Source organism: Cyprinodon tularosa, unplaced genomic scaffold, assembly GCF_016077235.1.
Source record: "Cyprinodon tularosa strain WSP-4 unplaced genomic scaffold, ASM1607723v1 ctg332, whole genome shotgun sequence".
Taxonomy (NCBI): domain Eukaryota; kingdom Metazoa; phylum Chordata; class Actinopteri; order Cyprinodontiformes; family Cyprinodontidae; genus Cyprinodon; species Cyprinodon tularosa.
The window spans coordinates 914,746-929,517 of record NW_024039044.1 but is presented as its reverse complement, the minus strand read 5'-3'; the positions used below and the strand labels follow the sequence as shown (position 1 = coordinate 929,517).

Here is a 14,772-nt window from a genome sequence, read left to right as displayed (position 1 = left end):
TAAGGTAGAAAAAGAAAGGTCTTAGCACAAATTAGAGACGCCGTGTTGTTTGTCCTTAAGTGGCTTTTAAAGTACAGTTTTGTTTTTCTAGAAATAGCATAAATCTATGATACACAATTTAAGTTTAGTTATTCTGTTTTTCATGTTGTTTTAATAGCATAAGGAATAGATTTCCACTGCATTAGCTTTGCATTAGACTTCGCAGAGACCTTTTTCCCCATGTATAGGTAGGAAAAAATATCTAGAATAATATAATATTCTACTTTGATTTCTGGCAGTCTACATTTTCCTTACATACTATCCTCTATTATTATACCAATCCCTCATTCGTGGCCATGGTGACAGCAGAAAATGTTTTGTGTTATCACCTGTCTTTTAAACGTGCCAAAAATAGATGCAAAAGCTGCCCCTGCAATCAGTTATAACTTCTATTCATTGTTTTATGGATTGTAAATATCGACATTTGCATATCGTTCTCCAGTTATTTTGTTCAGTTTAATCAAAATATGATTAAAATTTTCATTAAGGCAGGTGAAAACTGTTTGCTTTTGCTTCTCCACTCATTTTGGACACACAATACAAATTGCACCTAATTGAAAAATCAACTTTGCACATGCTAACATGTTTGTATGTTGTTATAACCAGAGATGGGAAGTAACAAAGTACAAATACTTCATTACTGTACTCAAGTAGATTTTTCTGATATTTTTACTTTACTTTACAACCTATTTTTATGGCGACTTTTTACTTCTACTCCTTACATTTTTACACAAATATCTGTACTTTCTACTCCTTACAATTTAAAAAATTGGCTCGTTACTTTAGTTTTGAATCATTTCAATGGAGTTACAGTTATTATTTTTCACGTCATGAATACCAAATTCAATCTAATTGGATGGGAATCTACGTTGCATTTGACGCACCACTACAAGATGAATCGACAGATTCTGCGGTATTCATTCGCGTCAAATCATTGCAGCTTGGTGGCGGTGGCGTTAGCATAGTAGTATGGACGACGAGATGATTGAAAATGAACACAACGGAGATCTAGTCCTATTGGCAGACATCCATTTAAAATGTAGGCAACAGCATGAAAAAAGTGGTTTCTACTTTTACTTTTATACTTAAATTTACGTACATTTACAAGCCTGTACTTTGTTATTTTACTTGAGTAAAGAAGTTTAATCAGTACTTCCACTTTTACCAGAGTATTTTTTTAACACAAGTATCTTATTCAAGCAAGGGTGTAGGTTTGATTTAAACTTTGGTAGGGACACTATTGGTCTGATGTCATTGGTCCTATGCCAAAATATGCATACTTGTTTTTTTTATGCTTGACGTGAAAATCAGGGTGTAAAGCAGCATTTCTTGCTACATTTGTAAAAATTTTATAAGCGCTACACACACTAGATGCTGTTTATCAATGTTTGAAGCATCATCGGCTCTGATGAATGACAAATTAGGACTTTTTTCCACTTTGAAAAGGTTTGCATTTGAAATGACCAGTGACAATGACAGAAAGTAAATCTGTGCCTATTTAACTAAATATAGTCTAAATATGTCAGTTATATATGGATTTATCCTGCTGTTTCTTTTGAAGATATACAATTGTGCAGAGGTAAAACCCACTCTTATCTTTTAAATATTCTCTCTGTATCATGAAACAAAGCAAAATAATAGATTCAAAGGACACCAAATAAACGTATTGTATTTACATGAGCACTGGAACTGACACTGAGCATTTAGAATATTATTTTCACTCTACAAGTCATGCTGTAGTTACTCTATTTAACCCATATCATGTATTTTATCTTGGGCTGAAACAATTCATCGGAATAATCAATTATTAAAATTTCAACAAATTTAGTAATCGATTTATCATTAACTGGAGTATAGAGACTCTAAAACATGTCTTTAGCTCACAGAGCGACCCACTTAGAGCAGGGATTATAAAAAAAATTGTAAAAAAAACACACAAAAAACATATATAAACAAAAATGTTTTCGTCTGTCAATATTCTCCATCCCCTCTACTGCTGCATCAAAGCTGTATTGTCAATTATAAACATGTTATTCACATCTAATTGTTGGTAGCGGCCAGTAGGTCGGTCCAAAATGTTGGTAGGGACATGTCCCTATGGTCCCTATGCAAACCTACGCCCATGTATTGAAGTACGGAAAGTGAGTACTTTTGCCATCTCTGGTTATAACACATGCAAACCTTTTAATTTTAGGCCCAAAGTCCCTATACAAAGGAGGGATTGAGCGAACCTCAGGTTATATCGTGAACCATTTGGAAACTCAGAGGGGAAGACAAGAACTTTTTACATCAGATTTGAACATTTGTCACTGTTTTCTAGTGATATGGCACCTCAGAACACTTTTTACATTCACACATTAATATGTAAAGCCTTTCTTGTAAAAATAACTTCATCATGATATTAAAATGAGCTAAAGTAACTCTCCAGACATGCATGGTTTTAAACCTGAAGCAGCTGGGATGAAAGGAGTTATTTTCATACTGATACACTAAACAATATTCTTTAAAGTAATTATCTATTTCTGCTCATTGTCAGGAATATGTATTGTTATTCTCAAAATGGGAATGGTAATATTTTTTAAGAACAAAGTATTTACCTTTGGTTTTCTATTGCTCACATTTATGATTCCACTATGTATGTATAAATAATAGTCAAAGGGAGTAAGGACAGGCTGGAAGAGGGAATAATGGCAGTATGTAGAAGTCTGCTTTTTTTGGGAAGATAAATAAAAGCAGAAGGTCTGACTACTCTATGAACTTAGTCCAACAGAAAGACAGCCTGGGCAACGAAACTGTCTCTGTGTTGGTTAGATTTTTTCCATTAGCGCTCTGTAGCGCCGCCTTATAAGTAAGAGTCTGAACAGTCTAGATGCTCTTTTTCTGGTCTTAGACCATAACGGGTCCTAGATGGCGGGACGTTCCGCTCTGATGACTCTCTTTGCAGGCCTGTTTCTTAGTTGCTTCACAGCATTTGATGCAGGGCCAACAGGTTCTGCAACAGCTTTGTCCCCCCACTGCCATCAGACTGTTAAACTGTTTAACTCTAATCTGGACTCTGCCTATCACCTGCAACATTATTTTGCACCACCAACGTGGCTGAACACTTTATTGTCCTTTTAAATAGAACACAACTCAATGTTCTACTGCATCTTGCACCATATTTATTTCGCACTGCACTGAACCTTTCCATATTAATAGCCTTTTCCATTATTCTTTAAACTGGATTTCTTTTCTCCTATACCATTTACATGATGATCACTGCTGCACTTTATAATGATAATGTTAATTTCACTGGTGTAAGCTGTAAGCAACATAATTTTGTTTTGTATACACTTGGTGTATACAAAATTACAATAAAGTTTGTCTAAGTCTAATAGAACCATCACATTAATTTCATGTAAAGATTTAATGTGAGATTAATCCAGTTTCATCCCTGCTGGATTTTAGATCAGACATTTTGTTATGCTTTTACCGCAGGGATCAGCATTCCAGGCATAACTTCGTCTCTTCAGCAGTGTTCTTGAATGGGGAATGAAAATGATGACTCTAGCTTCCAGAGAAGCTAGAGGTGATAATGCTGCTTTAAATAAGCACAAATCAGTCAGCTCAGAGTTTTATTGGTGAAATATAAACAGCAGCATTAAATTTGTGTTTATGATACAAACAACATAGTTATACTGGTAAACAATGAACATAGGATGGGTATTTAGAAAGGTTCTGATAAACAACAGGAGCAGAACTGAAGCCTAGATTAATATTTCACATTAGGACTCTTACACAAAGTATATAAATATACAAAAATAGTAGAGGGTAAAATATGCTTCTGGTATGAAATATAAATATCAGATCACAATGTCACTGAACATCCCACCATCAGTTTGGACATGTCCAATCTAAACATGGTGAGGACAATGTCCACAACAGTGAGGATAGAGTCCCACCAGTTCAGCTCAGCTGGATCACTGGTCCAGGTCATTACCATCACAGCTGGGGGGTCTGTAATAATGCTGGCAGAACTCTCTGATCCGGGCGCAGGCCTCCAACATCAGCTCCTCCGGCACCGTCACCACGATCCGGAAGAAGTTGGGATACTCAAACGCCTGTTGGTCAACGTGAATAAATTCTGTTTATTGTCTTATTGGTAGTTATTTTTAGTCATTTTTCTGCACAGTCCCTTACCGAGGCGGGAAGACAAAACACGGACTGCTCCGTCACCAGACGCTCAGTAAAGTCCACATCATTTTTAAAGTCTGGATAGTGGTCCATCTCAATGCCGACCTGAAAGGCACCCCTTCTCTGTTAATAAAGTTTAACATCTAACTATATTCTACCTAATCTGAACCGATTCTATTCTGTCGGGAATATCTATACTTTACTCCATTACTTATTTTTCTTCCTACCTCTGACTTCTATTCATTACATTTTTACAGAAGTATCTGTACTTTCTATTCCTTACATTTTTAAAACACACGTTACTCTTTACTCTTGGCTTCGGTTTAATGTTTATAAATATTTATTTCACATCATGTGCGCCATCCAATGCAGATCATTGGCGCCATCCACATCTAGTGAAAACTAGTGTAATTGGATGAGTCACATAACGCAAACAATCATTGGTTAGCTAAAGGAAATCATCAGAAGCAAGCAGGTGTTCTTCAAACTGTAAACGTGAATTGTCTATGCTATGCTACAATGTTGGATTCAGAAAAAGATGTTGAAATGTCTGAAAGCTCGGACACAGGGGAGAGCGTATCGGGAGATGGAGACCAACAAGACCACCCTCATCCTATCTCTCCATCTATCTATCTCAAAGAATTTTTCAAAATAGTCAAAAAATTTAGCTTTCAATTCATACAGTGGCCTCTGGCAGTTTTTTTTTAAAGGTTACTTTATACTTTTATACTTTAAGTAGTTTTTGGAGCACATACTTTTTCACTTTTACTTTAGTAAAGAGGTCAAGTTGATACTTCAACTTTTACCAGAGTGTTTTTAAACTGCAGTATCTATACTTCTACTTGAGTAACAAATGTGTGTACAGGTGCTGGTCATAAAATTAGAATATCATGAAAAATAGATTGATTTCAGTAATTCCATTTAAAAAGTGAAACTTGTATATTATATTCATACATTACATACAAACTCATATATTTCAGATGTTTATTTTGTTTAATTTTGATGATTACAAATGACAACAAATGAAAATCTCAAATTCATCATATCAGAAAATTAGAATATTGTGAAAAGGTTCAAAATTGATGGCCCCTGGTGCCACACTCTAATCAGCTAATTAACTCAAACCACCTGCAAAAGCCTTTAAATGGTCTTTCAGTCTAGTTCTATAGGCTACACAATCATGGGGAAGACTGCTGACTTGACAGTTGTCCAAAAGACGACCATCGACACCTTGCACAAGGAGGGCAAGACACAAAAGGTCATCGCTAAAGAGGCTGGCTGTTCACAGAGCTCAGTGTCCAAGCACATTAATAGAGAGGCGAAGGGAAGGAAAAGATGTGGTCGAAAAAAGTGTACAAGCAAGAGAGATAACCGCACCCTGGAGAGGATTGTGAAACAAAACCCATTCAAAAATGTGGGGGAGATTCACAAAGAGTGGACTGCAGCTGGAGTGAGTGCTTCAAGAACCACCACACACAGACGTATGAAAGACATGGGTTTCTGCTGTCGCATTCCTTGTGTCAAGCCACTCTTGAACCACAGACAGCGTCAGAAGCGTCTTGCCTGGGCTAAAGAGAAACAGGACTGGACTGCTGGTGAGTGGTCCAAAGTCATGTTCTCTGATGAAAGTAAATTTTGCATTTCCTTTGGAAATCAAGGTCCCAGAGTCTGGAGGAAAAGAAGAGAGGCACTTCATCCACGTTGCTTGAAGTCCAGTGTAAAGTTTCCACAGTCAGTGATGGTTTGGGGTGCCATGTCATCTGCTGGTGTTGGTCCATTGTGTTTTCTGAGGTCCAGGGTCAACGCAGCCACATACCAGGAAGTTTTAGAGCACTTCATGCTTCCTGCAGCTGACCAACTTTTTGGAGATGCAGATTTCATTTTCCAACAGGACTTGGCACCTGCACACAGTGCCAAAGCTACCAGTACCTGGTTGAAGGACCATGGTATCCCTGTTCTTAATTGGCCAGCAAACTCTCCTGACCTTAACCCCATAGAAAATCTATGGGGTATTGTGAAGAAGAAGATGCAATACACCAGACCCAACAATTCAGAAGAGCTAAAAGCCACTATTAGAGCAACCTGGGCTATCATAACACCTGAGCAGTGCCACAGACTGATCGACTCCATGCCACGCCGCATTGCTGCAGTAATACAGGCCAAAGGAGGCCCAACTAAATACTGAGTGCTGTACATGCTCATACTTTTCATGTTCATACTTTTCAGTTGGCCAACATTTCTATAAATCCTTTGTTTTTATTGGTCTTCAGTAATATTCTAATTTTCTGATATGATGAATTTGAGATTTTCATTTGTTGTCATTTGTAATCATCAAAATTAAACAAAATAAACATCTGAAATATATGAGTTTGTATGTAATGTATGAATATAATATACAAGTTTCACTTTTTAAATGGAATTACTGAAATCAATCTACTTTTTCATGATATTCTAATTTTATGACCAGCACCTGTATTTTTGACAACACTGACCGCAACAGAACAAGATTTTACTTCAACGTCAACTATTTTCAGGGTTTTCAGAATTTATTAGGGTATTAATAAATGAACTCCTGATTCAGTCTGTTTTGATACCAACCATGAGGTACATGGCTCCTGAGGGCATGACGGGGTTCAGACCCGGAACGCTGCACAGCTCCTTGAAACAAATCTCTGAGTTCGACTGAAAGAACAAAGAGCAGAACCAGAATCAGTCAAACTAGCAACAATTTGGAACATAAATGTTAAATTTCCTTAAAGAACATGCAATGGGGTCAAAAAGAGAAGACAACATAATGAGCATAATTGATTTCTGATCAAAAGCAATGAAGAGCTGTACTCCTGAACTAAGCATTGCCTGCAGAAACATTCAGAGGACCGTGGCTTCATTTTTGACAGAGTTGGGTCAGACGCGAATGAGGCGCTCTGATGATGAACTATGTTTATTTGTAGTTTAATGTGTGTTTATTAGTGCTGTCAAAATTATCGCGTTATTATCGCGTTAACGCGAGGCCATTTTAACGGCGATAATTTTTTTAACGTGAGATTAACGCTATGTGGTTTTATGGTAAAATTTTCCAAGTACATCCCGCTGCAGCCTGCGAGAAGGCGGGGCTATTTTCCCCCAGTCTATGCATTTCTCATAGGCTTCCAGAGCAGAGCTCCTCAAGGGAAAAAGACGCTCATACACTGGGTGACGCTAGTGCCTTTTCTTTAAGCCCCACCACCAACAAACAAGTTGAGTGTCTGGTAACTAGTAGCAACCTGAAATACGCTGAGAAAACAGATTACTGAGGTGAAATGGAATCTGCTACGGCGCTCTTGCTGTCTGTGTACGCCACAGGTCAGTATCGTGTGTGTGTGTGGGTGGGTGTGTCTGTGTGTGGGTGGGTGGGTGTGTGTGTGTTCTCATTTTTGTTAAGAGTCTGAAAAGTAACTTTCATAGACTACCTCCATCTAGTGATGTCGGTCTATTGATTTTGATGTATTGATTGAAAATTGTTCATTATTATCTTGGTTAATTAACATCTAATGTTAACTGTACTACATTTTATAGCAGTAGGGTAAAATGCTTGTCTTTGTTCAAAAGACTGTATTAACTGTAAAGACTGTCTTTTACATCAGCCTGTTTTCAGGGCCTTTTTTTTGGCTACATATTTGTTATTTTTTGCTACATGCCTCCCCATCTTCTTGCCATATGTTTCTATGGCATAAATCAGTATCTGTGACCTGTTTTCATTTAAAAAAAAGAACATTGGCACAAACCTAGCCTGTATGTATTTTTTGTATGTCATCGAGAGTATTTAAATGATTTTCAATCAGAAAAAAAATTTGCGATTAAAATGCGATTAATCGCGAGTTAACTCAGGCATTGATGCGATTAATCGCGATTAAAAAAATTTAATCGATTGACAGCACTAGTGTTTATCAATATAACATTCCAGAGAGGCAAGTTTCTCTAATCCTGTTCAGTTTGGTGGAGGGGATGTGATGTTGTGGGCCTGTTTCTGTTCTGACAACTTTGTTGGCATCACAAAATCCCCACAACAGCAGGACATCTGGAAACCTGTCTGAAGGGGTCCTCTCTAAGTCCCTCATCAGGAGGAAGATCCACATCTGGCCACAGACACAGATTTGACCTAAATCCTGTAGACACCCAGTGGACTGAGCTGCAGAGGAGGAGCCACTGTTCACACTGTGGACTGATGTCACTGGGAACACCTTTCCTTACCTTCAGGAAGCTGATGGTGTCGCTGTAAAAGCTCTGAGGTGTATTATTCAGGATGCTCTCCAGCGCCCCCTGGACGATGGTGCAGGCTCCAAGAATTCGTTGAGTCAGTTTGACGAGACCTTGCCTGATCTGAGGTAGCAGCACAACAGGACAGGATCAGACACTCTCTTCATCAATAATCTATTTTTAATTTCAGTAGTAATCAATCATCTCTATAAATATTAAATAGATAACTAATTAGGTCTGAAAATAAATAAAGAAATCTAAAATAGATCTAATCGAATAGATCTAAAAAAGCTGCTCTGGCTGCAGGGTTCTGGAAGTCTAGATCCCAGCTGTTCAATAGTTAATCCATCGACAGACGGATAGTACTTTAATTAACCTTCAAGCCAAACTAAATGAGCTACATATAAACAGATACCAGAGAATTTAATCGGATAAACTCGTTCTGTCTTTGTATAAATTAAAAGATTCTGCACCTCAGATCCAAAGATGTTATTCCTGTCATGGATAAGGATCCATCCCAACCTCCATCCAGGCACCAGCCAGCGCTTTGCCAGGCCTCCACAGGACAGAATGGGAACGTTGCTGCTGAGAGATGCCAGAGAGGAAGAGTTGCATCCTGGGAAAACCTGAAATTAAGAGACGAAAAGAGAATAAAATGAAGAGAAGGCATAAAATGTGAGCTCTGCTACAAAGGATCACCTACATCTGGATCTACAACCCAGGTGGCGGTCAGGTTTTATTTAGAGAGATCAGAGTAGAGGGGCTGAATAGAACCCTCCACAGTGCTCCAGTTAGTCTCGGTCTGTCAACTAAACCTCTGGGAAATCAGAAGTCAGAGCCTGAGACATGCTAGGGTTAAAGGCTGCATTCAATTACTAAAAACTGTGTGAGAGAAGCTTCCAGAACTTTTAGAACCCACAAACCAATCATGAGGTTTGTGTGGCTCCGAGACTGGGTTCTTATTCTGATGATGAGGGGAAAGTAAGGAATAGTGAGCGTGAGAAGGTCCACTTATCACATCAAGCTTCACCTCCAAACAACAAGCTGTTTCTCATTAAAGCCCTGCGCCGCACTCAGAGTGATGCAAAGCGAGATGCCGCCCCGCGCCTCATTGGCCAGAATCGGGCCAATGATGTAACGGCAAATCTAAAACCCGTTTACATCCTTCTGAAAAGAAGCTATGAAACAGAGACTCTCTGGACAGCTGGATGCAGATGTTGACATCTGTGAGACATCTGAGGCACCACAGAGGGCAGTTAAGTCCAGACTCCACAACCCTCCTCACAGTCTGGGGGCCCTTACCCCGCACACGCCCCCTTCGCTCCCCAATATACTCTGCCCCCCCCCAAAAAAACCATAGTCAAACAGATGCAGCTGAAAACTGCAAAGTCATCCTGGTCTGAAAAAAACAACAAATTGCTGGAAGATTCTAGAAACACGGATCGTCTTAGAGACTGGCGGAATTCTTCTTCTTCTTCTTCTTCTTCTTCTTCTTCTTCTTCTTCTTCTTCTTCTTCTTCTTCTTCTTCTTCTTCTTCTTCTTCTTCTTCTTCTTCTTCTTCTTCTTCTTCTTCTTCTTCTTCTTCTTCTTCTTCTTCTTCTTCTTCTTCTTCTTCTTCTTCTTCTTCTTCTTCTTCTTCTTCACAGAACCACCCCTGATGGGTCAGTCTGCAAAGCATAAAGGAACATGAACCAATTCAAAAGCTTTTTTTCTTCTGGTCTTCAGGGCCAGAGGATTCATAAACCCAAATTAGGTCAGTCCTACAGTGAGCATCACAGGTGGGCCTGAAGCACAGCTCAGAACCAGCAGACTGAGACCAAAACAACAGACATTGACCCTGAGACAGAATGACAAGGATGAGACAGGACTAGCAGATTTAGACAGCACCATCACACTGAGACAGAACCAGAACCCTCCTTACACCTTTGTAATGTGTTCAGAACCTCTATGTTTCATTATAGCATGGATGGGTTCTGGATTTTGGCTGCAGTTCAGAGCCAGGTCTTTCCCCATGAGGTTGACCCCTATAGGATCATCCTTAAAGTTTAGGAAATTGTTTCTGCCTCAAATAATTATTGGTTCCAACATCAAGGATATCATACCAAAACATTTTTTCTGAAAAATTCAGCTAAAAGCACCAAAAGCTCCAAGAACCATTGAACAGAACCGTTTTTAAAGGATAGCACATTCACTGATTTTACCAGAAGCTTTGCAGGATTTTTAATGTCATTCAGAACTTTTTGTTGCATCGATCAGTGGAAAACTACAGACCAACACATGCTGATTTCCACATCCTTATCTTCTGATTGTAATGACCCCAGATCATCCGACCCTCATAATGTCAGCGTCTGTCTCCACATGTTTGAACAACCTTCAGCTATTACATAATGAGAGAGGGTGACATTTATGCCAAAAATCAGACCATTTTCACAAGAACTTCATCTGCTAAAGAAAGTTAGATGAAAGGATGACATGTTCTGAATCTGCTGGCCCAGGCCTCTGATCCCCATTTCCATGTTATGGACTCACAATCCAGAAAAAAGGACTAAATCCAGAACTGCTACCAGTATGCACAGCTTGAAAACAGAAGGCAATTCTGAGACACACTCACCATGTCGCTGTAGATCTCATCAGCCAGGATGGGGACACACAGTTTGGAAGCCACTAGAAAACAGGATCAATCAAAGGGGTTTTGAGATGCAATGCAAGCTATTCTACCAGATCAAAGTAGCTGAGAAGCACAGCTAACCTTTGAGGATCTTCTGCAGATGATCCTTGCTGAACACAGACCCACAGGGGTTGGATGGGTTGGTAACGATCAGACAGGAAGTCCTCTCATCTATTAGGCTCTCCATGTGTTGCAGGTCGATCTCCCACGACTTCTCTGGCTGAAAGACCAAAACGTTTCCCTGGATTAGGCCTCAGAGATAAAATACCTCCACCTGATAGTTGGTTGAGAGACACCGGGTCTATCTACAGCTTCGGTTCTGAAGATGTTCAGCACACCTGATGATCAAATAACCTGCTCAGACAAAACAAGTCAGTCTGCTGGATCTATTCTGCATTAGAGAATAAGAAAACAACAGAAACATTCTTCCAGTAAAACTTGCAAAGCTTCTAGGATCAGGAGAAGTTGGCCCTAATATTTCATTACTATTATTGTTTGAATTAAAACCTGTGTGACTGAGATATATTGGACCCTGTCTCAAATCTTTGGACCTTCAGCGTTGTTAATAATCTGAGAAGCTCTTTGAAAATCATAAAGCTTTAAAGAAATTTATAAATCTTCCCTTTAATGTACTTTCCAAATGATCCTGGAGGGAAGCACCTTCTCCCGCAGCATCTGACAGCTCTAGCTCTAGAAACCTGGCTAACGCATCAACCCAAACACAACTTGCTTATCTTTCAGAACGCCAACAAAAGCAGCTAAAAGCAGCCTCAACTGGACTGAAAATAAAGTTTCTGACCCAGATATTCTTCTTACCAACAAGTTATAGAGTTTGACCTCAATGCCCATTGAGACAGCCAGAGTTTTATACAAGGAGAAGCCTGGACGAGGGACCAGGATGTTGTCCCCTGGGTTGCAGAGGACGTTGATGGCCAGCTCAATGGCCTGACTGCAGCCGCTGGTCAAAACCACATCCTGGAAGGACAACACTTTATTCTTAAGAGCATCTAACCTGGAGAATATGAAGCGTTTATGGATAAAACCAATTAAAATCAGAAGTAAAAGAGAAAGCACCTCTGCCTCTAGTGGAGCCTCAGGGCAGCTGTAAAAGTTGGCCACTGCCTGTCGACTCTTTAAGTAACCTGCAGACAAATGAAAGGCGGAAGGGAGAAACCCATCAATGCATCTCCAGCAAAAACTCATCTACCTGCATATCTGATACTATGAGGCAAGAGCTGGTAAAGATTCTCAGTCATCCAGGTCATAGTCATTCCAAAAAAGTAAAAAAAAAACAAAAACAATCTAATGAACTTAATTTCCAAGTTTGAAGATGCTCTGCTTCCTGGATGGGAAGCGAAACGTCTACAAACTTGGAAAGGTAGAACGAAAGACCTTCTCCCATATTCTGTCTGAGGTGGATCTGCTCCACTATTCAGTGACTCACCCACAGACGGGGCATAGCCGTTATATTTATGGGAGTCGATGGCGTCTTTCATGGCCTGAAGGACAGTAGCGTCTGTTGGCAGGTTTCCAAACACGGTGGGATCTCCTGCAGAAACAGGTTTAATACAAAAACATTACTTCAAATCAGAGGAAAGCAGCCTTAGGTTATTTACACTCAACATTTAAAGGTGTCAGATGTTTTCATTTTATGGAAATCCATTGAGGACCTAGTGTTAAAAACAAGACCAGTTATACCTATAAAGTAGGATTGTCCATAGTTCATAGTTATAATTGTTTAAAAGTTTTAAAAGCAACCTATTACAGTGTTTTTAAAAGTATGTTTTAAGAATTAAACAACATCCCAGCCCACCTATAGAAAGCGAGATCATTGGCTTCTCTGGGTTTGGGACGAGCTTCATCCCATCCACGATGGCTCTGATGGGGTTCAGCGTGTTCTTTGACATCTCTGAAGGCTTCACCTCCCATCTCTGCCTGTGGCTCTTGGTTTTGGTCGTGCACAGGCTGCCGTTCACACTCATGTAATGGATGTCATTGCCGGGAAGTCCCTTCGCATTCAGGGTTCTGGTCCGGCTGTGGACTCCGTTGCTTTTCATCTGAACCAGGTAAGCCTTGTTGTCCATTCTGGAAGTCATGAAGCATCAACAGTGAGTCTGAGGAAGCCCCTCACCACCGTAACCAGTAAACAGGTTCTCTGCTTCCATGGAGGTAATTAAATCACTCAAAACTTTGTTTTGATCTTAGCTTCAAAAATCTGACATTTATTTTAATATTCTCTTTTTTTAAATGTCCAGTTTAATATTTATGAGGATTATCAGTATAAAATTATATCCATTTATTTGCTGAAATTTGTAACAAAAAGATATACAAGCAAAATTAGATTTATATTACTAACAGAGTGATGGCAGGTGGAAGAAACACAAACTTAATTTAAAACAATAGTTTTTTAATCCAAAACAATACATTTATTTATCATAAAATCAAGTCTCAGAGAAAATGATCACAAATCCCCTTTTATCTATTATTAAAGTCTGTTTTAGATCATTTTTACAGCTTTATTCTGTAGCGTAAACCACTTTATCCATGTTTTTTGTTCCAAAGTATTAGTCAAGCTTTAGGAGGGTCACATTCCTGTACTTTTGTTTTATTAACAATTATGTTTTAAGGACATTTCAGTTTTTACATTTTTCAGACGGATTCTGTCTGTCTTGAGAAATATCTACCACCTTAGTTGTTTCACAATGTCTAATTTTGCATTTTTTTTTTCAAATAATAGGATCTTTTTTATTTTGCAATTTAATCTTAATCCATTGATGTTTGGTTATTTTGATCGTTGTAATTCTTATTGATAGGCTGTTCTTAATATTACTAATAATATGTTGTATCATCAGCAAATTGTTCCAATTATAATTTTTTATAAAATGGTAAAAGTTTAGGACCTTCAACGCAAGCAGTGACTGTATATAATTGTTTAATGTAGCTCTTACTATCAGTTAATATTTCTATAATTTTCACTGGCAGTCAGGCTAAAGACTTTAGATTTATATGATATTATCAAACCTTTGTATATTTTTTCTGTTTTTGGAAAAATGTTGAATAAAACTCCCTAAAAACTGAATAAATAATAAAAAAAAAATAAGAATGAAATAAACATAAAAAATAATATAAATTGAACACCATCAGGTAATTCCTTCCAAACAGTTTTGTAGTATAATATAAACATACAGAAAAAAGAAAGATTTTACCTCATAAAATATTCAGCTCTCCGAAATTGTAGTGCAGGTTATTATCAGTGTTGAACAGAAAGACACAGAAGCTGCTGCAGTTGCATTTATAGAGAAATTAAATAGGAAAATCCCCAAAACTGGGTGTTGAGCCCTGCCTAGGTTCCTATTGGTGGAGGTTGGGGGTTGTGCTATGTACACCCCTCTTACATCACTAACCAGAACCATTCCATCTTAAACGCACAACTGACCGCAGCAATGGGAGGTAGAGAGTGGAGGGTCAGATGGGTCCATGTAAACCAAAAAGAGTTATGAACGTCACAACAGTGTGTGAGATGCAAATACACAGAGTGACGTCTGTCCCCCAGAGATGAGAGCAACATGCTTCAAACGCAACAACAATGAGTTCAAATGATCATTAGTCATTAAATCTGCTCCAGAGCTACAGAGACGTCCACCTAAACCTGCAC

General features: G+C 38.8%; 1 protein-coding gene across 1 annotated transcript; it reads right to left on the bottom strand.

Annotated features, from left to right (window-relative positions):
• Positions 1–3,640: 3,640 nt before the first annotated feature.
• On the bottom strand, positions 3,641–14,449 carry tat (tyrosine aminotransferase). Its single transcript, XM_038294007.1, has 12 exons — positions 14,324–14,449; positions 12,931–13,202; positions 12,562–12,666; positions 12,192–12,259; positions 11,934–12,092; positions 11,199–11,337; positions 11,061–11,113; positions 8,922–9,074; positions 8,443–8,571; positions 6,811–6,894; positions 4,219–4,317; positions 3,641–4,139 (listed from the first exon to the last, which is right to left on the bottom strand). Exons 1-12 carry the CDS (start codon positions 14,326–14,328, stop codon positions 3,999–4,001), a joined length of 1,407 nt encoding a protein of 468 aa, XP_038149935.1. The 5' UTR covers positions 14,329–14,449; the 3' UTR covers positions 3,641–3,998.
• Between the last annotated feature and the right edge of the window lie 323 nt (positions 14,450–14,772).

Excerpts from the sequence above, each read along its gene's own strand:
- tat (XM_038294007.1), bottom strand. Across the intron at positions 12,260-12,561 it reads CGGCTATGCCCCGTCTGTGG|GTTACTTAAAGAGTCGACAG; the intron begins GTGAGTCACTGA and ends ATTTGTCTGCAG. Across the intron at positions 12,093-12,191 it reads AGGCTCCACTAGAGGCAGAG|GATGTGGTTTTGACCAGCGG; the intron begins GTGCTTTCTCTT and ends TTGTCCTTCCAG.